This window comes from Anomaloglossus baeobatrachus, chromosome 10 (genome assembly GCF_048569485.1).
Source record: "Anomaloglossus baeobatrachus isolate aAnoBae1 chromosome 10, aAnoBae1.hap1, whole genome shotgun sequence".
Taxonomy (NCBI): domain Eukaryota; kingdom Metazoa; phylum Chordata; class Amphibia; order Anura; family Aromobatidae; genus Anomaloglossus; species Anomaloglossus baeobatrachus.
Genome location: NC_134362.1, coordinates 30,496,834 through 30,522,627, shown reverse-complemented (window position 1 = coordinate 30,522,627; position 25,794 = coordinate 30,496,834). Strand labels below are relative to the sequence as shown.

Genomic DNA, 25,794 nt, shown 5'->3' with positions numbered 1-25,794 from the left:
AAGAATTCTGTAAGATGTAGCAGAACTGAGACGGGACTGTGTGTAGCAAGAATTCTGTAAGATGTAGCAGAACTGAGACTGGACTGTGTGTGGCAAGAATTCTGTAAGATGTAGCAGAACTGAGACGGGACTGTGTGTAGCAAGAATTCTGTAAGATGTAGCAGAACTGAGACTGGACTGTGTGTGGCAAGAATTCTGTAAGATGTAGCAGAACGGAGACAGGACTGTGTGAGGCAAGAATTCTGTAAGATGTAGCAGAACTGAGACGGGACTGTGTGTAGCAAGAATTCTGTAAGATGTAGCAGAACTGAGACTGGACTGTGTGTGGCAAGAATTCTGTAAGATGTAGCAGAACTGAGACGGGACTGTGTGTAGCAAGAATTCTGTAAGATGTAGCAGAACTGAGACTGGACTGTGTGTAGCAAGAATTCTGTAAGATGTAGCAGAACTGAGACGGGACTGTGTAGCAAGAATTCTGTAAGATGTAGCAGAACTGAGACTGGACTGTGTGTGGCAAGAATTCTGTAAGATGTAGCAGAACTGAGACGGGACTGTGTGTGGCAAGAATTCTGTAAGATGTAGCAGAACTGAGATGGGACTGTGTGTGGCAAGAATTCTGTAAGATGTAGCAGAACTGAGACGGGACTGTGTGGCAAGAATTCTGTAAGATGTAGCAGAACTGTGACGGGACTGTGTGTGGCAAGAATTCTGTAAGATGTAGCAGAACTGAGACTGGACTGTGTGTAGCAAGAATTCTGTAAGATGTAGCAGAACTGAGACGGGACTGTGTAGCAAGAATTCTGTAAGATGTAGCAGAACAGAGATGGGACTGTGTGTAGCAAGAATTCTGTAAGATGTAGAAGAACAGAGATGGGACTGTGTGTGGCAAGAATTCTGTAAGATGTAGCAGAACTGAGACGGGACTGTGTGTAGCAAGAATTCTGTAAGATGTAGCAGAACGGAGACTGGACTGTGTGTGGCAAGAATTCTGTAAGATGTAGCGGAACTGAGACGGGACTGTGTGTAGCAAGAATTCTGTAAGATGTAGCAGAACGGAGACTGGACTGTGTGTAGCAAGAATTCTGTAAGATGTAGCAGAACGGAGACTGGACTGTGTGTAGGCTGCCATATGAAGACATGCATCATTACTGAATAGTTCCCTGTCTCCCTGGGCCTCCTGATGAACCGGATTAGAGGGCGGAGAAACGCGTCGAGGCAGTGCGGATGCACTTGATAAAGGGAAGTTAATTTATCAGCTTTAAAATGATATCCATTCATTCATAATGAGTGTACATACTGGCATTGTCCCAGAGGTTAGGATTTGCTGAAAGCAAGTTAAATGTGTTTTCTTTTTTATTTATTAGGATAGTTTGGTATTTGGACTTTTTGCCCCTGTATATGAATTTATTCTGGTTGAATTGGGGCATATCAACCTGATCTAGATAGTGGGGTGCTATGGTACCTGTTGTCCCTGTATATTAACGGATGACCAGTTGAATTGGAGCATATCAACTGGATATATGGTATTTGTTATCCCTGTATATGAATTGATGACCGGTTGAGTTGGAGCATAATGACTGATCATAAATAACAGGGTACTGTGGCGTTTGTTATCTCAATATATGAATTAATGACCAGCTGAATTTGAGCATATTAAACAGGGTATTATAGTGTCCCACTACTGTTGAATATGGATATGAGTAACAAGGTGGAGCTATAATTGCCCTCTCTTTAAAGTCCATTGTGGGGTAAAAGGTCCAACCAATAATTAGTGGTAACTTGCTCAGGCATTTCTCCTCATATGGTAGGGAATTTATTAGGGTAAGTGAGGGATAGCCACCGAGGAACGGGGGCGCCCAGCTATGTTAAGGTGATTTACCTCCGTCGGTAGGAAGGTGTGAGGTGGTAGGTCCATAATAGGGCCAGATTAATCCCATTTGGGATCCCATACTCCCGTTTTTCTGCCTTTGATTGTATTTCCTCTGTATAGGGGTGGCTACCCTGGTGTATATATATACTACCCTTGATAATTTCTAGATAGGTGAATCACTTGGGAAATTTTTAAGACATATTTAATAAAATAAGAAATTTTTAAAGGGATTGTTTTTTTTCACTATATCTGGACTGTGTGCAGCAAGAATTCTGTAAGATGTAGCAGAACGGAGACTGGACTGTATGAGGCAAGAATTCTGTAAGATGTAGCAGAACTGAGACAGGACTGTGTGAGGCAAGAATTCTGTAAGATGTAGCAGAACTGAGACAGGACTGTGTGAGGCAAGAATTCTGTAAGATGTAGCAGAACTGAGACAGGACTGTGTGAGGCAAGAATTCTGTAAGATGTAGCAGAACTGAGACAGGACTGTGTGAGGCAAGAATTCTGTAAGATGTAGCAGAACGGAGACAGGACTGTGTGAGGCAAGAATTCTGTAAGATGTAGCAGAACTGAGACAGGACTGTGTGAGGCAAGAATTCTGTAAGATGTAGCAGAACGGAGACAGGACTGTGTGAGGCAAGAATTCTGTAAGATGTAGCAGAACGGAGACTGGACTGTATGAGGCAAGAATTCTGTAAGATGTAGCAGAACTGAGACAGGACTGTGTGAGGCAAGAATTCTGTAAGATGTAGCAGAACGGAGACAGGACTGTGTGAGGCAAGAATTCTGTAAGATGTAGCAGAACGGAGACTGGACTGTATGAGGCAAGAATTCTGTAAGATGTAGCAGAACTGAGACAGGACTGTGTGAGGCAAGAATTCTGTAAGATGTAGCAGAACGGAGACAGGACTGTGTGAGGCAAGAATTCTGTAAGATGTAGCAGAACGGAGACAGGACTGTGTGTGGCAAGAATTCTGTAAGATGTAGCAGAACGGAGACTGGACTGTGTGAGGCAAGAATTCTGTAAGATGTAGCAGAACTGAGACAGGACTGTGTGAGGCAAGAATTCTGTAAGATGTAGCAGAACGGAGACAGGACTGTGTGTGGCAAGAATTCTGTAAGATGTAGCAGAACGGAGACTGGACTGTGTGAGGCAAGAATTCTGTAAGATGTAGCAGAACGGAGACTGGACTGTGTGAGGCAAGAATTCTGTAAGATGTAGCAGAACTGAGACAGGACTGTGTGAGGCAAGAATTCTGTAAGATGTAGCAGAACGGAGACTGGACTGTGTGAGGCAAGAATTCTATAAGATGTAGCAGAACTGAGACAGGACTGTGTGAGGCAAGAATTCTGTAAGATGTAGCAGAACTGAGACAGGACTGTGTGAGGCAAGAATTCTGTAAGATGTAGCAGAACTGAACTTATTCTGCAAGACTTTACAAACTCTTTTGGGTCTGCAGACTCGAGCAAGCTACAGAGCGGAGTCTGACATTAATGTTCTTGAGTCTGTGGAGTTTATACAGTGCCACAATTTGGGAATGTTGCAAAATTGAGTGCGACCTGGTTAGTTGCACTTTCTGGGTTTGCCTTTTATTGTACCTCTTCTTTACTGTGACATATATTTTTAATATTTTGGAATAAAGATCACAGTTTTATAAGGATCATTTGATGGCGCCTCTGATCACTTAGGATTTCTAGTTTTGCAGAATTGAGTAGGTCCAGGATAGTTTGATGTTTCAGAAGTCGCTGTTGTTTCAACAAAATTTGAACAAATCAATAGAAAAAGTGAATATAAGAAACTTAGTAATAGATCTTATCTGAGAACTCTGCTTCTTTATTCACTTATGAGCCACTTCTCCTGTCTCTGTCTCCTGAATTCATCATCCTGGCGTCCCCGCACTGTCCTGCTCCTCATTCCGACGGGAACGTCTGTTCTCTCACCTGTCTGGATCTACTGCGGTGGCTGTCCCTTCCCCAGTCCATGCTGCTGCCTTCCAGAGCCTGTGTGCACGTCACAGGCTTGCTAGTTGTCCCCAAAAAAACGGTGTGAGGCCACGCTGCTTTTCTTAAAAGGCCAGCACACCCTAACCAGGAAGTGCCTCTCAGGTCAGCTGAGATGCTGCAAGCATTTAAGGCACTTCACCCTTAAGGGAAGTGCCTGGACAATGAGTTAGCCACATTGCTAGTTGTCCGGACCCTTAGGGGTACTTTACATGTTGCAACATCGCTAGCATCGGCTAGCGATGCCGAGCGCGATAGTCCCCGCCCCCGTCGCACATGGGATATGTGGTGATTGCTGCCGTAGCAAACATTATCGCTACGGCAGCTTCACACGCGCATACCTGTGCAGCGACGTCGCTGTGACCGCCGAATAATCCCTCCTTCCGTATATTTATTAGTCCGTCCATCCATCCTGGACGGATCCGCTATTCCGCCTGCTGCTGCCGCTTCTACCTAAAGCCTTTACTGTGTCCATGGCACCAGCTGCTGGAGCACTGCTGATCCCTTGGGGCTGCCCTCGGCCGGCTGCTACCAGCGTATGTACTTGGTGCCACCTTCGATGGCAGAGAAGACTTGGTGGTCGGTCCAGTTTTCTCCCCAAGGCAAGTGAACTGAACCTTTTGGTCCAGTGGACCCACTAATACAGTGCTCGCCCCGCCAGCATAACAGAAATCCTAATAAAATCTGCCTTACATAAGACGAGATGGAATTTTTGCTCACTAAGGGATCAGGTTACAGCTTCTGTTAAACTGTGGTGAGAGGTGTTGCAGCTTTCTAGTAAGTGTTGCAGCTTTCTAGTAAGTGTTTAGCTCACCCAAGAGCAGGACTCGCATCTACCCTGCTCAATATTGCTGTATAATGTCCTAAATGTTGCTGCTGCTGCTTCTGATCATTGTTACATAGAAACAATGGAGCAAGAATTGCTTATGTCTGAAAAAGGAGACCTCATAGCAGCTGATTTCCACATACCAGCTCAGAGACGATTGAAAATTAGAAATGGAAAATGCAATTCACAGTCAGTGTGGAGTGTAGGTGGTTGAGTTAATGGAGTGCTTTTGGTGTAGCAGAGCCAAGTCTGTAAAGTATAGCTTGGTCATATGTATGGAGAACAGCAGAGCAGAATGCAGTTTGCAGTGTGCAGCTGTCACGGTCGTCTCCCTGCTGTTTTGAGACTAGTGATAGTCTCAGGACTGGAACTTTCCATCTCCATCTAGTCTCCTCATTTATACAAGGTGTCCTTTCCTTTGGCGTCTCATGAGTTAATTTCAGTTTTGTTGCTAGCAGCTCTAGCAGGGCAGGTCAGCTGTTGTTTGGGCCCACGCCCATTTAGGTTAAATACTGACGCCTTTCCTGCAGTCCTTGCTGCTATTAGACTCTATTTTTTTACTCTGGCCAGTCTGGTGGAAGGATCTGCTGAGGTTGTCTCCTGTGCCAATCCACCTGCTACTATAGAGTCCATCTGCTATGGTAAAGTTTGGTGCTTGTGTCCTTCTGTTTTTTTCCCCTGTCGGTCTTTCCTTTCACTCCATGTTTATTAGTTGAATGGCAAGTCTAGTGTACTTGTCAGCCTACTCACTATGCAGGGTGACTTTAGTGCCAACTGAGGGACCCAGGTGTCCTGCTTGCTGACAGGTTGAAAGAACCTGTACAGGGAGGCTAGGGACCTCAGGAGCTATCGTGAAGTGAGTTCAGGAGGTGCCCCCTCACCCCTCTCCCTAGCGGCAGGGACCTCTGTTGTATCGTGACCAGGTGTTCCCCTTTTTTGTGGTGTGTTTTGGTAGTGCGTCAGACGCTCGTGTGTCACGCATTATATATGGATATAGTCTACTCTTTGCGTGACAGTGTGGCTGGATCCACATTGGTCTGTTGGGCATAAGGTTGTGTTCACACATTGCAATTTTTTTTTTCTTGCCACAGCTGCCGCAAAATGCATCGGAGCTGCAACCTGTGTTCGCAGCCATACAGTTGACTTTTTGCAGATCTCAAGGTGAGCACTGCATCATAGTTCACACGAGACTTCATATAACCCGGATCCGAGCTGCGGTGCCACTCACAGCCGATCGATGAGTGCCACCATTTTTGGATAAAATCAGCAATTTTTTTCTAATCTCGCGAAACCCTCTTAAAATATTGAATAGTCTCAGTTGTGAGGTCCCCCCGTCCCATGCCAGGTGCTCGTCTGGCTCCAGAACATTGAAGTTGCAGTAATTTCCTCATCAAACGTCTCCTGGTGTCTCCCGTGTCTTATGTGTCCTTACTCAGCAGCACTTTGGAGGTAATGACTGCAGGTGCACGTAATTAGTCAGCGGCTCCTTGTAATTAAGCCGGGAATAAAGCTGGAGACATCTGCCTCCCGTGCCCCCGATCCGGCGCTGCCTTTCACTTGTCGGTCTCGGGGATGAACGTCTTCCTGGGGTTATGTGACTTTTATGTTAACCAGTTTTATTTGTTTGGACTCTGAGATGTTCTGGAAATGAAGGATATGAGAGAGATTTCATTATGGCGACTTCACGCTGTAAATCATTAGGTCGTCCAGTCTGAGGCTGGGCCCCGTGCAGGGGATGGAGAAGTGGGGGGGGGATATGGCACATTGAGCCTCGTGCCGTAAACCCCAATTATCCAAGAAATACACAAATGCAACACTAGATCTACATAATGCAACATATGTGGGAGCATAACTCCCCACCACTCCGGACCCAGTCCCAAATTTATAGAGCAGTCATGCAAGTTCATGGGGGGGGGTGTTTGTCAAGAGATCAACTATATCTAAATTCTCCGGACTCTGATACAGTCAAATATAATGGTGCCCCGTGACTGATGTGTGGGGTCATCATAATCATAGTATCTGGACGGGCAATGGGGAGATTGTATTGTGGGGGTATAATACTATGTGGGGGCAGCATCAATAGGCATTATACTGTGTGGGGGCATGTATTGTGGGTGGGTGCACTGTGTGTCATTTTTTGTTTTATTATACTTTGTACAGTCTTTAGTGGTTTCTTTTTATTCCTGGACATTTTATTACCAGGGGGTATAGGTTTTTTACAGGACTCTGGCAGTATATCCTTAAACTTTCCCCATATATGTTCAGTATCCCCAGTTACCATGACTTTGTCCCAATCTACACATTTAAGCTCTTCCCTTAATTTGTTGAAATCAGCTTTCCTAAAATTCCAGGTTTTAGCATTTCCCTTTTAAGTATTCTATTGAATATTACATTGAAGCTTACCATATTATGATCGCTGGTGCCCAAGTGCTCCCGGATCTGTAGATCTGAGATTGTATCCGGTCTATCTGACAGGACCAGATCTAGCAAATTATCTCCCCTGGTCGGTTCACCTACCATCTGAGAGCGGTAATTGTCTTGAATAGTAGATAAGAACTTACAGCTTTTAGCACAACCAGAAGATTCTATGTCCCACTGTATGTCTGGATAGTTGAAATCCCCCATAATAAGAACCCAATTATTATTAGCTGCCTGTTCAATTTGTTCCAGCATTTTACCCTCTACCTGTTCAGGTATGTTAGGATTATAGCAAACTCCAATTAGAATTTTTCCATTATTCCCCTCCCCATGTCCATTTACCCATACTGACTCTACATTGTTGCAGTTCCCCCAAATGTCATCATTCAACACAGGTCTTAGGTTAGATTTGATAAATATACACACCCCACCACCTTTTTTGTCTTTCCTGTCCTTCCTGAATGTAGTATAACCCTCTACACTTGTCACCCAGTCATGGCTTTCATCCAGCCAGGTTTCCGTAATGCCCACCACATCATAATCCATGGTTGACATAAGAGTCTCCAATTCATTCATTTTGTTTGTAAGACTTCTTGCATTTGCCACTAGACATTTAATACTATTAATGCATTCCTTACTCCTAGCCTCCCTACGTTACTTGCATGTCCCAGCCCCCCCTAATTTATATAAACTATTTGGGGGGGCCTTAATGGGCATTATAGGGGCCATGTGTTGTGGATATTATGACGGGGCATCATATTATGTGAAGGGGGCCTCAATGGGCATTATACTGTGTGAGGGTATGTGTTGTGGATATTATGTGGGGGGCAATATACTGTGTTGGAGGGCATGATATTATGTGAAGGGGGGCCTCAATAGGCATAATACAGTGTGAGGACCATGTGTTGTGGATATTATGTGGGGGGCCTCAATGGGCATTATACTGTGTGGGGAGCACGTATTGTGGATACTATGTGGGGAGGGGTACTGTCATGCTAAGTACGGGGAAGTACCATGTGTACGGCGACAGGGAAGGGAAACCCTGTGTCTAGGGAAGGGGGAGATGATGACCCCTGATCAAACTTTCTCCTGGCACCTAGCTTCCCTCACCATCCTAGATAGGTTTCGCACCTATGCACCAAGCGGATACCTGACTCTGGCTGACCCTGAACTGGGCCCTAGGTATGGAAAGGATGGGATGAGCGCTTAGTCAACCCCATTAAGCTCTAAAGACACAGGGAGCATAAACAGGGGAAACTATACAAACAACTTAACTCCACGGTGACTCTGGGAGAGGAACTGCAACAAACAAAGTTTCTTCAGATGAGTACAAGCCGATTGCTTGCATCCATGGCCTGTATAGCAATATAACTCAATCACTAGCAAATACAAAGGGGAAATGTGGGTATTTAAGAACAAAAAAGGACATGATGATGATTAGCAGCTGAAAGGTCAGACTATCGGCAGGGTCCTAAAAGGAAAGGGATAAACCCCAAGCATAGAACATACATAGGATACCATTTACACCACAGCAGGAAGAATAGAAGGGCAGGGAGCGGTTGGTGCAGTTAAACGCTGCGACCTTCTATAACCGGCCACCACAGGACTGTCTGTCACCCGTGATAGGTGCTTTGTGGTGAATCATACTATGTCGGGGGTCTCAATGGTCATTTTACTGTGTGGGTTTAGGTGGGGTATGTATTGTCGATACTATGTGGGGGGTTTACGGTGCGACATCATTCTATTTGGGGGAGCCTCAATGGGCATTATAGAGTGTATGTGTGTGTGTGTGTGTGTTTGTTATTGGTAGAGCGATCGACAGAAGTGAACACGATCATTACAAATTCCTTTTCATGTTTTACTATGTAAAATGATACAATTGTATCCGCACCTCTGACCTAAAGCCACAACAACAAAAGAGAACGGCCCGACCCCGATTTAAGAACTGATGGGTTGGCTTTAAAATGAAGTTAACAAACTTTTTGCTTTTTCATACATTTTAATTACTCTTCTTTCCATTGCAGTGTTTGGATTTGGGACGGACAACGATTTACAAATTGACATCATTTCAGAGCTAAAACTTCAGAACAACACAAGGGGGATTACACAGGTTTACGGCGCTCATAATGGCAGCAAAGCCTTCTTATTTCACGGTAAGTGTGTTTATCCACTTCAAGAAGAAAATGGTATATTCCAGGGCGTATATACTGTACACCAGATAGAACTGCTCATCAAACCCTGCTGAGCAGTTTATACAAGATATAGAAGGCGAAGTACTGTAATGGAGCCCATTCATGTACCGTACAAGAATATAACTACTATAATACTGCTCCCTATGTACAAGAATATAACTACTATAATACTGCTCCTATGTACAAGAATATAGCTACTATAATACTGCTCCCTATGTACAAGAATATAACTACTATAATACTGCTCCTATGTGTAATACTACTGTATGTTCTGAGGATTTCGATTGCGTTAGGGCAATGACAACAGAGACGAGTTCTTGGTACAAGATGTTATATAATATGTCACCACAGTAGATACACAACGGGAATAAACACAGTAAAACAACACACAAAACGGAGCGAAGGGGATTCCCGGGGCCACGCACCGGACTCCCCCAGGGAGACCACCAGAGCGAACCCCTGTACAGGGACTGTCCGGCAATCAACCCCGGAAGGCCTAAATGTGCGGCAGCCGGTACACAAGGGGCAAGTGGTATAGTCCAGGAGTGTCCGTACGGGATGATTGTCCAGAGTGGTTACGAACCGGGCAGAGTGCTGATCAAAGACGGCAGACGGAGTCCGGGCACAGCTTGAAGAAAACCGGGTATGGTCCAGAGTCGGTCGGTAGAGTTTCAGGAGAATCCAAGGCAATCAGGAAGTAGAAACAGCAAAGCAGGAGCACACAGCAAGCAGTATACTCAGGCACTGGACTGGACTGAGAGGCGGCCTTTTAAGCAGCTGGACAGGAAGTAGGGCAACAGAACCTTAAACTCCATGTTAACTGAGGGCAAGCTCATTCAAAAGAGAACTGGAAAACCTGGAAACCTGACACTATGTACAAGAATATAACTGCTATAATATTGCCACCTATGTACAGGAATATATCTACTATAATACTGCTCCTATATACAAGAATATATCTACTATAATACTGCCCCTATGTACAAGAATATAACTACTATAATACTGCCCTCTATGTACAAGAATATAACTACTATAATACTGCCCCCCATGTACAAGAATAGAACTACTATAATACTGCCCCTATATACAAGAATATAACTACTATAATACTGCTCCTATGTACAAGAATATAACTACTATAATACTGCCCCTATGTACAAGAATATAACTACTATAATACTGTCCCCTATGTACAAGAATATAACTACTATAATACTGCCCCCTATGTACAAGAATATAACTACTATAATACTGCCCCCTATGTACAAGAATATAACTACTATAATACTGCCCCCTATGTACAAGAATATATCTACTATAATACTGCCACCTATGTACAAGAATATAACTACTATAATACTGTCCCCTATGTGCAAGAATATAACTACTATAATACTGCTCCTATATACAAGAATATAACTACTATAATACTGCCCCCTATGTACAAGAATATAACTACTATAATACTGCCCCCTATGTACAAGAATATATCTACTATAATACTGCCACCTATGTACAAGAATATAACTACTATAATACTGTCCCCTATGTACAAGAATATAACTACTATAATACTGCCCCTATGTACAAGAATATAATTACTATAATACTGCTCCTATGTACAAGAATATAACTACTATAATACTGTCCCCTATGTACAAGAATATAACTACTATAATACTGCCCCCTATGTACAAGAATATATCTACTATAATACTGCCACCTATGTACAAGAATATAACTACTATAATACTGTCCCCTATGTACAAGAATATAACTGCTATAATACTGCTCCCATGTACAAGAATATAACTACTATAATACTGTCCCCTATGTACAAGAATATAACTACTATAATACTGCTACAATCCATAGTTTTCTGACTATACGTTCCCTGTAAAGAATGAGATGAATTCTCCCCTTCTCATGAGTCGGAGCTTTGTTTTCTTAAGATGGCCGCTATGTGGAAGGTCATATTTTCGGGATAAGTTGTGGAGGTGCCGCAGCCGCCGCTCGCTGTGATTAATGGTAAACAAACTCTGACAAAACCTAAGGGAAGATCCTCAAGGCGATTGGAAAGAAATAACTAGTGAGGGCCCCGAGGAAGGTGTCAGTCATAATGAATGTGCTGTAATTGGTAATAATTTCACAGGCATTACATTAATCACCCGTCTTCATGGCAGCTTAAGACGTGCCGGTGCCAAAGTATGGCTATCAATTATTCCTTGAAGCTTTCCAGCAAACAGAATCTGTATCACCGCACCTAGCGCGTGACATATTGACTGTGCAACTCCATATTCTACACCTATCACCCCCGTATAATCCACCAAAGCCCACTCGATAGACTGGGGCGCTAATCAAAGAACATTCCAGGTGTTAGATAAGCGGGGGTGTGGTTTTGATGCTCAGGGGTGGGCACTGTTGTCATAGCAATGAAACTACTTAAAGGAACATTACACCTAGAAATTAATGTTTATGTGGCAGATACATTTTAGAAATTATATACATTGGATCTTCATTTATTTCATCCTTTTTTTTTTTGGAGTTTGGATTTGAAAGATGGCGTAGGTTTTACTAGGGCTGTCGTACTGTAGAGAAAGTATTTGGGGGGGGAGGCTCCTGCTGCAGACAACTGCCTTACAGCCCGGAATAGGTCTTATCCTGATGCGTCTCCGGATACACAAGGTGTCTGCCTTGAACCCTTCTTAAATTGCTTTGTTATATGGGTCCATATAAAATTATGAGGAAAGGTTGAAAAAGTTAGATATGTTTAGCTTAGAAAAAAGCCGTCTCAGAGGAGATCTCATTTATATGTATAAATACTTGTGTGCTCAATATAAAGGACTGGCCATGACTTATTTCTTCCAGAGACAATACTAAGGACCAGGGGGCACTCACTGCGAGTGGAAGAAAAGAGATTCCGACAGCTAAATAGGAAAGGGTTCTTTACAGTTAGAGCGGTCAGGCTGTGGAATGCCGACCACAAGAGGTAGTAATGGCAGATACTATAACAGCTTTATATCAGGGCCGGATGATTCCTCACTACACAACATCGATGGTTCTAAAAAGACATAATGACGAAATGTATAATTGGTGGAGGAAGATTGAACTAGATGGACCTAGGTCTTTTTTTCAACCTGTGTAACTATCATAATGTAGCAAAAAGTATATTCTGTGATATACATTTACTTAGCATAGGAACCTATAGGTGACAGATGGCTCAGGGATTGTTAATTAACATCTCCCAATACGTCAGGGCTTTAAAACACATCTGTACATGATCAGCGTCTCTGCAGGAGGGTGAGTGACAACGCTGGCTCCGAAAAACATGAAGATCAATATTAGAGTCTCTAATATTTCACAGACACAACATTACAGCACAGCTGAGCTCCGATAACACCGAGAGCACGGAGGAAGGAAAGATGCTTCATGTTTTATTAAATTAGTGTACAGAATAGTGAGTGCAGCTCTGGAGTATAATACAGGAGGTAACTCAGGATCAGTACAGGATAAGTAATGTATGTACACAGTGACTGCACCAGCAGAATAGTGAGTGCAGCTCTGGAGTATAATACAGGAGGTTACGCAGGATCAGTAATGTAATGTGTCTACTCATGCAATTGGCTATTGATGTTGTTAATGCTACTTGTAAACTGTAAAGTGGTGTTCAAAGGTGAAAATATGCTGTGAATTCTTCTCCTCTAGGATTGCATTACTAATGAGTGGGATTCTAAGTTTAAAATGGCATTTAACGTTAATTTATTTCCGGTGTTTTGTTGTGGGGTTTTTTTTTTTGTTTTTTTTTTGCCCTAAGATGCATTGTATATTCTAATTGTAAATGGGAATCTGTCGCCAGGTTTTTGCCACCTGCTCAATATTCGTAACTCGTGATGAGTGGGCACTACCATGCTCGGGTGCTCGGTACTCGTAACTAGTGATGAGCGGGCACTACCATGCTCAGGTGCTCGGTACTCGTAACTAGTGATGAGCGGGCAGTACCATGCTCGGGTGCTCAGTACTCATAACTAGTGATGAGCGGGCACTACCATGCTCGGGTGCTTGGTACTCGTAAGTAGTGATGAGCGGGCACTACCATGCTCGGGTGCTTGGTACTCGTAAGTAGTGATGAGCGGGCACTACCATGCTCGGGTGCTCGGTACTCGTAACTAGTGATGAGCGGGCACTTCCATGCTCGGGTGCTCGGTACTCGTAACTAGTGATGAGCGGGCACTACCATGCTCAGGTGCTCAGTACTGGTAACTAGTGATGAGCGGGCACTACCATGCTCGGGTGCTCAGTACTGGTAACTAGTGATGAGCGGGCACTACCATGCTCGGGTGCTTGGTACTCGTAAGTAGTGATGAGCGGGCACTACCATGCTCGGGTGCTTGGTACTCGTAAGTAGTGATGAGCGGGCAGTACCATGCTCGGGTGCTCAGTACTCATAACTAGTGATGAGCGGGCACTACCATGCTCGGGTGCTTGGTACTCGTAAGTAGTGATGAGCGGGCACTACCATGCTCGGGTGCTTGGTACTCGTAAGTAGTGATGAGCGGGCAGTACCATGCTCGGGTGCTCTGTACTCGTAACTAGTGATGAGCGGGCACTACCATGCTCGGGTGCTCTGTACTCGTAACTAGTGATGAGCGGGCACTACCATGCTCGGGTGCTCTGTACTCGTAACTAGTGATGAGCGGGCACTACCATGCTCAGGTGCTCTGTACTGGTAACTAGTGATGAGTGGGCACTACCATGCTCGGGTGCTCAGTACTCGCAACTAGTGATGAGCGGGCACTACCATGCTCGGGTGCTCTGTACTGGTAACTAGTGATGAGTGGGCACTACCATGCTCGGGTGCTCAGTACTCGTAACTAGTGATGAGCGGGCACTACCATGCTCGGGTGCTTGGTACTCGTAAGTAGTGATGAGCGGGCAGTACCATGCTCGGGTGCTCAGTACTTGTAACTAGTAATTTGCATATTCCCAGTGCCTTCTGGGATAAGTGAAGAGTCACCGCGAGCTCAAGGAGAACCGGGTTTTGGCCGTTACAGCCGGAAGGAAGACTTCTGAAAGCCAGGGAAGGAGTCTTGCGAGGATAATTTGCATATTCCCAGTGCCTTCTGGGATAAGTGAAGAGTCACCGCGAGCTCAAGGAGAACCGGGTTTTGGCCGTTACAGCCGGAAGGAAGACTTCTGAAAGCCAGGGAAGGAGTCTTGCGAGGATAATTTGCATATTCCCAGTGCCTTCTGGGATAAGTGAAGAGTCACCGCGAGCTCAAGGAGAACCGGGTTTTGGCCGTTACAGCCGGAAGGAAGACTTCTGAAAGCCAGGGAAGGAGTCTTGCGAGGATAATTTGCATATTCCCAGTGCCTTCTGGGATAAGTGAAGAGTCACCGCGAGCTCAAGGAGAACCGGGTTTTGGCCGTTACAGCCGGAAGGAAGACTTCTGAAAGCCGCGCGCCTAGGCGCGCGAATTTTAGACTGTCCTCTTCATTGTGAGCGTGAGTGAGCAAAGTGTGAGCAAAAGTAAGTGTGAGTAGAATTGTTTGTATTTAGTTGTTTAATTACTTAACATTTGTTTAGTGCTATCCCCATTAGAAAATGTGCTCCACTATTGCTAATGCAATCCAGTGTACATCTTGTCTCATGTATGCAGTCCTTGAAAAGCCATTCGAGGGTGCATACTGTTGTTCGAGATGTGCGCAAGTTGCACGTTTGGAAGCCCAGATACTGGATCTAAATGAGCAGCTGGCAACTCTGAGATGCATTAGCAATATGGAAAGGAGTGTGCTGCTCACTGAGCAGCAGCTTGCTGGGTCAGATGTGGGGGAGGATCGTAGTAGGGAGCGGCAGGACGGTGAGGTAGGTAGCTGGGTGACAGTTAGAAAGGGTGGTAAAGGGAAAATTACTAGGGAGGCTAGTCCTGAACTGACACACCCCAATAGGTTTGCAAACTTGGCAGATGAGGGGGATGTCATTACAGGGGTAGCATTGCTGCAGCAAGGCATGACCTCTGAACGCCAGAGGAGTGTCTGCTCCAGTAAGGGGGGGAATAGGAGTGCAGGGCAGGCAAGACAGGTACTGGTAGTGGGGGACTCAATTATTAGGGGGACAGATAGGGCAATCTGTCACAAAGACAGGGATCGCCGAACAGTGTGTTGTCTTCCTGGCGCTCGAGTTCGGCACATCGCTGATCGGGTTGACAGATTACTGGGAGTGGCTGGGGAGGACCCAGCGGTCATTGTACACATTGGCACAAATGACAAAGTTAGAGGTAGGTGGAAGGTCCTTAAAGATGATTTCAGGGAATTAGGTTGTAAGCTTAAAGCATGGACCTCAAAGGTGGTATTTTCGGAAATACTACCTGTGCCACGAGCCACACCAGAGAGGCAAAGAGAGATCAGGGAGGTTAACAGGTGGCTCAAGAATTGGTGTAGGAAAGAGGGTTTTGGGTTCCTGGAGAATTGGGCCGACTTTTCAGTTGGCTACAGATTCTATGCTAGGGATGGGCTGCATCTTAATGGGGAAGGTGCAGCTCTGCTGGGGCAGAAAATGGCTAGAAGGTTGGAGGAGTGTTTAAACTAGGAATGGGGGGCGAGGGTATTCACTTTATAGAAGGGGAATGTAGTGCAGATAGTGACCAGGGCACAAGTAATGAAATTGGGGGTGGTACGGGGGGAAGGGTTAGGACAGTTAATACAGTAAGCAGGAATACAGGTACAGAGTCATACGTAACGTGCATGTACACTAATGCCCGAAGCCTCACAAATAAGGTGGAGGAATTAGAATTAATATTGTTGGAAGAAAATTATGATATAGTGGGGATATCAGAGACATGGCTGGATGAGAGCTATGACTGGGCTGTTAATTTACAGGGTTATAGCCTATTCAGGAATGACCGTACAAATAAGCGAGGGGGAGGTGTGTGTCTATATGTAAAATCATCCTTAAAACCCATCCTGCGTGACAACATATGTGAGGGTACTGAGAATGTAGAGTCCCTATGGGTGGAGATAAGGGGGGGGAGAATGAATAATAAAATACTGATAGGGGTGTGTTATAAGACGCCGAATATTATGGAAGAGGTAGAGAATCTCCTCATAAAGCAAATTGATAAAGCAGCGAGTCTCGGAGAGGTAATTATTATGGGGGACTTTAACTATCCTGATATAAATTGGGGAACAGAAACTTGCAGTTCCAGCAAGGGAAATAGATTTTTGATAACAATGAAAGATAATTACCTTTCACAAATGGTACAGGACCCCACAAGAGGGGGAGCACTACTAGACCTTGTACTAACCAATAGGCCAGACCGCATATCAAATATACAAGTTGGGGGTTACTTGGGGAATAGTGATCACAAAATAATAAGTTTTCATGTATTCTTTAGTAAGATGTATAGTAGAGGGGCTACAAGGACACTAAACTTCAGGAAAGCAAATTTTAAACGGTTGAGAGATGATCTTAGTGCAATAAACTGGGATGATGTACTAAGTAATAAAAGTACACAAAGCAAATGGGAGACCTTTATGAGCATCCTGAATAGGGCTTGTGCAGAAAATATACCCTATGGGAACAAACATTCTAGAAATAGGAGGAAACCCCTATGGCTAAATAGAGCTGTAAGGGAAGCAATAAAAGAAAAACAGAAAGCCTTAAAAGAATTAAAGAGGGTAGGTAGTGATGAGGCATTATATAATTATAGAAAATTAAATAAAATATGTAAAAAGCAAATTAAGTTAGCTAAGTTTGAGACAGAGAGACTCATTGCGAGAGAAAGTAAAAATAATCCTAAAATATTCTTTAACTACATAAACAGTAAAAAACTGAAAAGCGATAGTGTTGGCCCCCTTAAAAATAGTCTTGGTGAAATGGTGGAAGGGGATGAGGGTAAAGCCAACCTGCTGAATGACTTTTTTTCTACGGTTTTTATACAAGAAAATGCCATGGCAGATGACATGACCAGTGATACCATAAATTCACCCTTGAATATTACCTGCTTAACCCAGCAGGAAGTACGCCGCCGCCTCGAAATCACTAAGGTTGACAAATCTCCGGGCCCGGATGGCATACACCCCAGAGTACTACAGGAATTGAGTTCTGTGATAGATAGACCATTATTTTTAATCTTCTCAGATTCCTTAATAACAGGGTCGGTACCGCAGGACTGGCGCATAGCAAATGTGGTGCCAATATTCAAAAAGGGGACAAAAACTGAGCCGGGAAATTATAGGCCGGTAAGTTTAACCTCTACGGTTGGTAAAATCCTTGAGGGTTTCTTGAGAGATGCTATACTGGAGTATCTCAAGAAAAATAACCTTATGACAGAGTATCAACATGGGTTTATGAGGGATCGATCCTGTCAAACTAATTTGATCAGCTTCTATGAAGAGGTAAGTTCAAGCCTGGACCAGGTAAATGCAGTGGATGTTGTGTATATGGACTTTTCAAAAGCTTTTGATACGGTGCCACACAAAAGGTTGGTACATAAAATGAGAATAATGGGGATAGGGGAAAATATGTGTAACTGGGTTAAAAACTGGCTCAGTGATAGGAAACAAAGGGTGGTTATTAATGGTACGTACTCGGACTGGGTCTCAGTTCATAGTGGGGTACCACAGGGGTCAGTATTGGGCCCGCTTCTTTTCAACATATTTATAAATGACCTTGTTGGGGGCATGCGGAGTAGAATTTCAATATTTGCAGATGATACTAAACTCTGCAGGGTAATCAATACAGAGGAGGATAATTTTATATTACAGGGAGATTTATGTAAATTGGAGGATTGGGCTGAGAAGTGGCAATTGAAGTTTAATGTAGATAAATGTAAGGTCATGCACTTGGGTAGAGGAAATAACATTTATGATTATGTACTTAATTGTAGAACACTGGGTAAAACAGACACAGAAAAAGACTTGGGTGTATGGGTGGATGGTAAACTTCACTTTAGTGGACAGTGTCAGGCAGCTGCTGCCAGGGCTAATAAAATAATGGGATGTATTAAAAGAGGTATAAGTGTTCATGAAAAAAATATAGTTCTATCTCTGTACAAGTCACTAGTGCGACCGCACTTAGAATACTGTGTACAATTCTGGTCACCGATATATAAGAAGGACATAGCTGAACTGGAGAGGGTGCAGAGAAGACCACCAAGATTATTAGAGGAATGGGGGGGCTGCAATACGAAGACAGGTTATTAAACTTGGGGTTATTTAGTCTGGAAAAACGAAGGCTTAGGGGAGATCTAATCACAATGTATAAATATATGAGGGGACAGTACAGAGACCTTTCCAAAGATCTATTTACACCTAGGCCTGCGACTGGAACACGGGGGCATCCGCTACGTCTTGAGGAAAGAAGGTTTAATCATAATCACAGACGAGGATTCTTTACTGTACGAGCAGTGAGACTATGGAACTCTCTGCCGCATGATGTTGTAATGAGTGATTCACTACTAACATTTAAGCAGAGCCTGGATGCCTTTCTTGAAAAATTTAATATAACCAGTTATGTATATTAGATTTTATGACAGGGTATTGATCCAGGGAACTAGTCTGATTGCCGGATGTGGAGTCAGGAAGGAAATTTTTTCCCCATTGGAACTTGTTTGCCACATTGGGGTTTTTTGCCTTCCTCTGGATCAACATGTTAGGCGACGGGTTGAACTAGATGGACTTAGAGTCTTCCTTCAACCTTAAAAACTATGATACTATGATACTATGATACTATGAGCGGGCACTACAATGCTCGGGTGCTTGGTACTCGTAAGTAGTGATGAGCGGGCAGTACCATGCTCGGGTGCTCGCTACTCGTAAGTAGTGATGAGCGGGCACTACCATGCTCGGGTGCTTGGTACTCGTAAGTAGTGATGAGCGGGCAGTACCATGCTCGGGTGCTCAGTACTCGTAACTAGTGATGAGCGGGCACTACCATGCTCGGGTGCTCTGTACTCGTAACTAGTGATGAGCGGGCACTACCATGCTCGGGTGCTCTATACTCGTAACCAGTGATGAGCGAGCACTACCATGCTCGGGTGCTCTATACTCGTAACTAGTGATGAGCGGGCACTACCATGCTCGGGTACTCTATACTCGTAACCAGTGATGAGCGGGCACTACCATGCTCGGGTGCTCTGTACTCGTCACTAAAATCATAGACAAAATCCTGATGACACTTTCCCTATAATAGTAAACTAGTGGAATTGCTGCCGTACAGTACATTTTTCTTGGTTTAAGGCTTTGTATACTATCACTTTTATTGGCCGCTCCTGCGTTCTGCGGCACATTGTGCTGCACAGGTGGAGGTCAGTGTTACCGGGAGACCGTTCGTTCTTCTCTCTCCTCCTGCACCACATGGAAGTTGTCGGGAAAGGTTTTGGCATTGGCTGGAAAGTTGTTGAGTTTTGCAATTCTAAACTCCCAGATGCGATGATATCACTGCAGCACTATGTACGGGGCCGCCGAGCTGCAATCCTGAGTTCCTCTACTTCCCTTCTGTTCTGTACACAAGAAAAAAAGGCAAATAACCGCAAGATGCGCACAAGTGCGAGACGCCGCTGCGCCGCCAAACGTACAGGAGACCACTTAGGACAAATCTTTATTTCTCCAGCTCAGGCTCGCGAGGAATTATCATTAACTGCCATTATCCTTATTAAAATCCCTGCAGAAAAAAAGCAAGAAAAGCTGCAGTGTGATATGTAGCTTCTAATAGAAAATGAAAAAAAAAAAAAATAATAATAATGATAATGTAAATTCTATTAAAATAAATAAAAATAATAAGTTAGGATTAAACTTTTTTTTTTAGTTTGAACTTGCTGGTTGGAGCACTTGAGCTATGTTCACACCGCTTTTTTGCTGCAGTTTTTTTCATTAATTTTATGCACCTGCTTTTTATTTCCTGAGTGAAATGGAAAACTGCTGCGTTTTCATGTCGATTTCAGCATTTTTGCAGGTTTTTTTTTTGTTTTCTTGCTGTGGCTTTCTTTTTTTATTTGGTTTGTTTTGGGGTTTTTTTGCGTGTTTTTTTTCTGCATTTTTTTTCTTCCTTTTTTTTGTGGATTTTGCTGTGTTTTTTTATTTGCTCTGCTTTCTTTTTTCCTGCTATATAATTTTTTTTTCCATTTTTGTCTTCTGTTTTTGCTGTTTATTTTTGTTTGTTTTCCTTCTTTCTGTTTGCTGAATTTTTTGTTTTCCTTTTTTATTTATTTTTTTTGCGGCATTTTGTTTATTTCAGCTGCATTTTTTGGGTTTTTTGCTGGGTTCTTTTATTTGCTCTGCTTTCTGTTTTTCTGCTATGTATTTTTTTCCATTTTGTTTTCTATTTTTGCTGTTTTTTATTTTTGTTTTGCTTCTTTCTGTTTGCTTCATTTTTTTTAATTTATTTTATTTATTTATTTTTTTGCTGGGGGGGTCTTATTGCTGCGTTTTTGTGGCTAAGCTACTTTTATTTAAACAATAATCTAGACAAATGAGACACTGGAAAGCGGCTAGAAAATGCACCAAAACCTGCTTTTTTGGAAGCAACTTTTTTACTGCAAAAAAAAGCAATGTGTGAACATAGTCTTAGCAGCACAGAGTATTTCAGGAGCTTCGCTAATCGTGTGGGAGGTCACGGATTGCTATAATGTGGGAGGAGAAGAATTCCAGTTCCACAAAGAATTTTAAGAAGTAGACTCTGATTGTATTAGTGGATTGACATAGTAGAAGAATCCAATTTTGCAGAAGCACAGAGTATTTCAGGAGAAGAAAGTGCTGGTTTTATGGCGGCAATAATGATCATGTGGACAGGGTTACGTCATCTAGGCAGAAGGGGAATGGAAATAAAGGACAAGTAGTATATGAGAATTGCACAGTGAAGGTGCCTGAACCCCCCCCCCCCATCCCCTCACACCCCTAGCAGCACAGAGTATTTCAGGAGAAGTACTGGTTTTATGGGGGCAGTAATGATCATGAGGACAGGGAATGGAAATAGAGAAGTAAAAAAAATGAAAGTTGCACAGTGAAGGTACCTGAAGCCCCCCCCCATCCCGCAGCAGCACAGAGTATTTCAGGTGAAAAAAGTGCAGCTTTTATGGGGGTAATGATTATCATGCGGTAAGAACTGTCATCCTGCTAGAAGAAGAGTGGAAATAAAGGACAAGTAGTAAATTAAAATTGCACAGTGAAAGTATCCAAAGCACCCACTCTCCCCCCAGCAGCACACAGTATTTCAGGAGAAGAGCGCGCTGGTTTTATAGAGGCAGTAATGACCAGGAGGATAGGGACTGAAAATAAAGAAGTAATGAAAATTGCACAGTAAAAGTGCTCGAAGCGTCCCCCCCACTACCCTCCAGCAGCCCAGAGTATTTCAGGAAATAAGTGATTTTGTAGGGGCAGGCAGTGACCATGATGTCGGTAAGAAGTGTGCCACGATCATGTGAGGAAAAGAAATGAGACAAGTCCCAGTTTTAACATTTATATTGTGGGAGTCCTGAGGTCACCAGCAGCACAGAGTATTTCAGGGGGCGAAAGCCCCAATCCTGTGTGCGGGTTCCACACCGGAGCGGTCATTCTTGTGATTTCTGGGCTGGCTCTGTGAATCCTTATACTGCAGAACAATGCTATTTAGTAATGAAATTTTCACTGAAGTGTAGAAATGGTGCTAATTATGGGAGCGCGGGCGGCGGTGCCGAGCTGACAGGTGTCTGCTGTGTGCACTTTAAAGCTCATTACTGGCTAATTCCATTCAGAGGGTAATTATCAATTATGTGATGAGTATTTGTTGAATATTTGCTGCAGAAATGGAGAAGTTCAGATCCATCTCCTCTGCCTAAAGGTTAAAAATGGAATTTACTATGAGATATAATTAATTTTTCTACGATTCTTCCATAATTGCTTTTAAAGTGATCTTTCAATTGAAAAACCTTTAAAAAAAAAATAAAATATAAAGAAAGATAGTGCACTATCAGCGCCCATGATATATTGAGAGCTGGATATATATTATAATAATATATATATATATATATATATATATATATATATATATATATATATATATATATATATATATATATAATATATATAATAATATAAAATAAAAATATATTATATTATATTATAATATGGCGGTTTGTAATGTCTTACCCTTGTGTACAACTGTCGAGGGAGGGGAAATTGATAGAGTTGACTGGAATGAAAGGGGATGACCGGTGATGTCCTGTAGCCTTCACAATGGCCGACAAGGATTTGATTTTTAGTTTGAAAAGGAAGAGCAGCTCTGCAGCACATAAGGCAGCCCTCACAAATGAAGGATTGAAAATACTTTGAAGTTGTATGTACATTACCGTTTAAATGTTTAGGGTCACTTAGATATTTCCTTATCTTTGAAAGAAAAGCACATTTATTTATTTATTTTTTTTTTCAATGAAGCGAACATTAAATTAAACAGAAATCCCCTCTATACATTGTTAATGTGGTAAATGACTATTCTGGCTGCAAACGTCTGGTTTTTATGCAAGATCTACATAGGTGTATAGAATCCCATTTCCAGCAACCACCACTCCAGTGTTCTAATGGTACATTGTGTTTGCTAACTGTGTTAGAAGGCTAATGTATGTTTACAAATCCCTTGAAAACCCTTGTGCAAGTATGTTAGCACAGCTGAAAACAGTTTTGCTGATTAGAGAAGCTATAAAACTGACCTTCCTTTGAGCTAGTTGAGAATCTGGAGCATTACATTTGTTGGTTCCATTAAACTCTCAAAATGGCCAAAAAAAGAGAACTTTCATGTGAAACTCGACAGTCTATTCTTGTTCTTAGAAATTAAGGATATTCTATGTGAGAAATTGCCAAGAATCTGAAGATTTCCTACAACGGTGTGTACTACTCCCTTCAGAGGAGAGCACAAACAGGCTGTAACCAGAGTAGAAAGAGAAGTGGGAGGCCGCGCTGCACAACTGAGCAACAAGACAAGCACATTAGAGTCTCTAGTGTGAGAAATCAACGCCTCACAGTTCCTCAACTGACAGCTTCATTAAATAGTACCCGCAAACGCCAGTGTCACCGTCTACAGTGAAGAGGCGACTCTGGGATGCCGGCCTTCAGGGCAGAGTGGCAAAGAAAAAGCCATATCTGAGACTGGCTAATAAAAGAAAAGATTAATATGGGCAAAAGAACACAGACATTGGACAGAGGAAGATTGGAAAAAAGTGTTATGGACAGACGAATCGAAGTTTGTGGTGTTTGGATCACACAGAACATTTGTGAGACACAGAACTACTGAAAAGATGCTAGAAGAGTGCCTGACGCCATCTGTCAAGCATGGTGGAGGTAATGTGATGGTCTGGGGTTGCTTTGGTGCTGGTAAAGTGGAAGATTTGAACAAGGTAAAAGGGATTTTGAATAAGGAAGACTATCACTCCATTTTGCAACGTCATGCCATACCCTGTGGACAGCGCTTGATTGGAGCCAATCTCATCCTACAACAGGACAATGACCCAAAGCCACCTCCAAATTATGCATGAGCTATTTAGGAAAGAAGCCGGCAGCTGGTATCTATCTGTAATGGAGGGGCCCAGTCACCAGATCTCAACCCTATAGAGCTGTTGTGGGAGCAGCTTGACCGTATGGTGCAAAAAGTGCCCATCAAACCAATCCAACCTGTGGGAGGGGGGAAGCATGGGGTGAAATATCTCCAGATTACCTCCGCAAATTAACACCTAGAATGCCAAAGGTCTGCAAAGCTGGAATTGCTGCAAAGGAGCATCCTGTGCCGGAAGCAAAGTGTGAAGAGGAAATTATTATTACAAGTAAAAATCATTATTTCTAACCAGTCACTGTCTGGACGATATCCTCTATTCATTATGCAACTCATCTGATAAATAAAAGTATGATTTTTCATGGAAAAGACAAAATTGTCTGGAGGACCCCAAACTTTTGAACTGTAGTGTATCTTATCAGAAAAATCCACTTCTTTTGTAGTAATTTTTCATTTTCAAATCCTAGATAATGTCTTTAGTAAATACAGATTTTTACATTACTGCTATAGAAGATGAGTTGGTGCTTACAAGATTCTATGGAGGGGGAGGAGCTAGAGGCAGAGGGAGGAGCTAGAAGCGGACTCAGGCATTCTGCTGGAAGTTCTCCTAGAAGGGCAGTTACACTATAAACCTTGCCCCTAATGCTACAGTGGGAACACCCTGATCTGTCTACAGTTTGCTTTTATGGGTGGGGTCTACATAAACTATACCCTTTTTCTAGGCCGACACTCACTGATTTCTCGGATTGTACAATATCTGAAAGTTTGAGATAGTTATGTCCTTGGAGGAGAAGAAGTATTTGATAGACCAGTTTCCCAAGCTCAACTTCCATGGTATGAGTACAATTTTTGAACCAGGTACCGGTTTCCTATATGACTGTTAAGTTCAGGGCCGGAGACTCCCCCCCCTCCTGCCCAGTCGGTTCTGAGCTTGTAGTGATCCAGTAAGAAAGCCTATTGGGATCACCCAACTAACAGATCTGTTGCTACAGCTGACACCTTGGCTCAATGGTGAGAATAGACGTTTGCATTGATCTGGCCATTTTAACCTCTTAGACCTCGCAGTTGCAATTGACGTCACAATCTAAAGAGTAGAGATGAGCGGCCCCGTGGAAGTTCCAGTTCGGCCGGACTTTAGTTAAACCTTCAGTTCGGGATCCTGACTTGACTCAAACTAGACCCCAAAACCCATATTAGTCAAAGGGGTCTCAAACTTTGGTGCTGTAAAATGGTTGCAGTAAGAGCTACCTTTTGCAGTAAGGTTGCTGTAAGAGCAAAATGAAGCAAAAAGGGTGTGTGCAACTAACCTACAAATGGGAATATGGAATAAACAAATTTTTTTGAAAAAAGTTGGCTCCCGCCTATTTTTCATAACCAACTCAGGTAAAGCAGACAGCTGGGGTACAAACACATGGACTTTTAGGAGCAATACTCCAAACATACCTGCAGGGAGCTTCCCAGCTAAGCAACTGAGAGGGAAGATCCCTGCATGCAAATAAACTGACTACAACCACAGCAAATGACAAACTCCGATAAGAGCAAAAAGAACCAAGCAACAAATAAAGAGCTAAGCACTTATCTGAGGTAGATGTGGTCTGGAGCAGGATGAAGCAGTGCTGTAAAATGGTTGCAGTAAGAGCTACCTTTGCAGGAAGGTTGCTGTAAGAGCAAAATGAAGCAAAAAGGGTGTGTACAACTAACCTACAAATGTGAATATGGAATAAACAAATTTTTTTGAAAAAAGTTGGCTCCCGCCTATTTTTCATAACCAACTCAGGTAAAGCAGACAACTGGGGTATGCGGTTCTCAGCTGTCCACTTTACCGTGGCTGGTTATAAAAAAAGAGGATCCCAAGTTGTTCGATTTTTAAATTATTTAACTAATGTGGTGTAGGGTCCTCTCTCTATATATGATAACCATCACAGGTAAAGCAGACAGCTGGGGGCTCATATTATCAGGCTGGGAA

At 43.1% G+C, this 25,794-nt stretch overlaps 1 protein-coding gene across 1 annotated transcript in view; it reads left to right on the top strand.

Moving 5' to 3' along the window:
• The window catches only part of NELL1 (neural EGFL like 1), a 784,769-nt gene that overhangs the window by 43,727 nt on the left and 715,248 nt on the right, over positions 1-25,794 (top strand). The window contains exon 2 of the mRNA XM_075325359.1: positions 9,143-9,271. Coding sequence (XP_075181474.1) covers positions 9,143-9,271 — 129 coding nt within the window. The remainder of the gene's footprint in view (positions 1-9,142; positions 9,272-25,794) is intronic.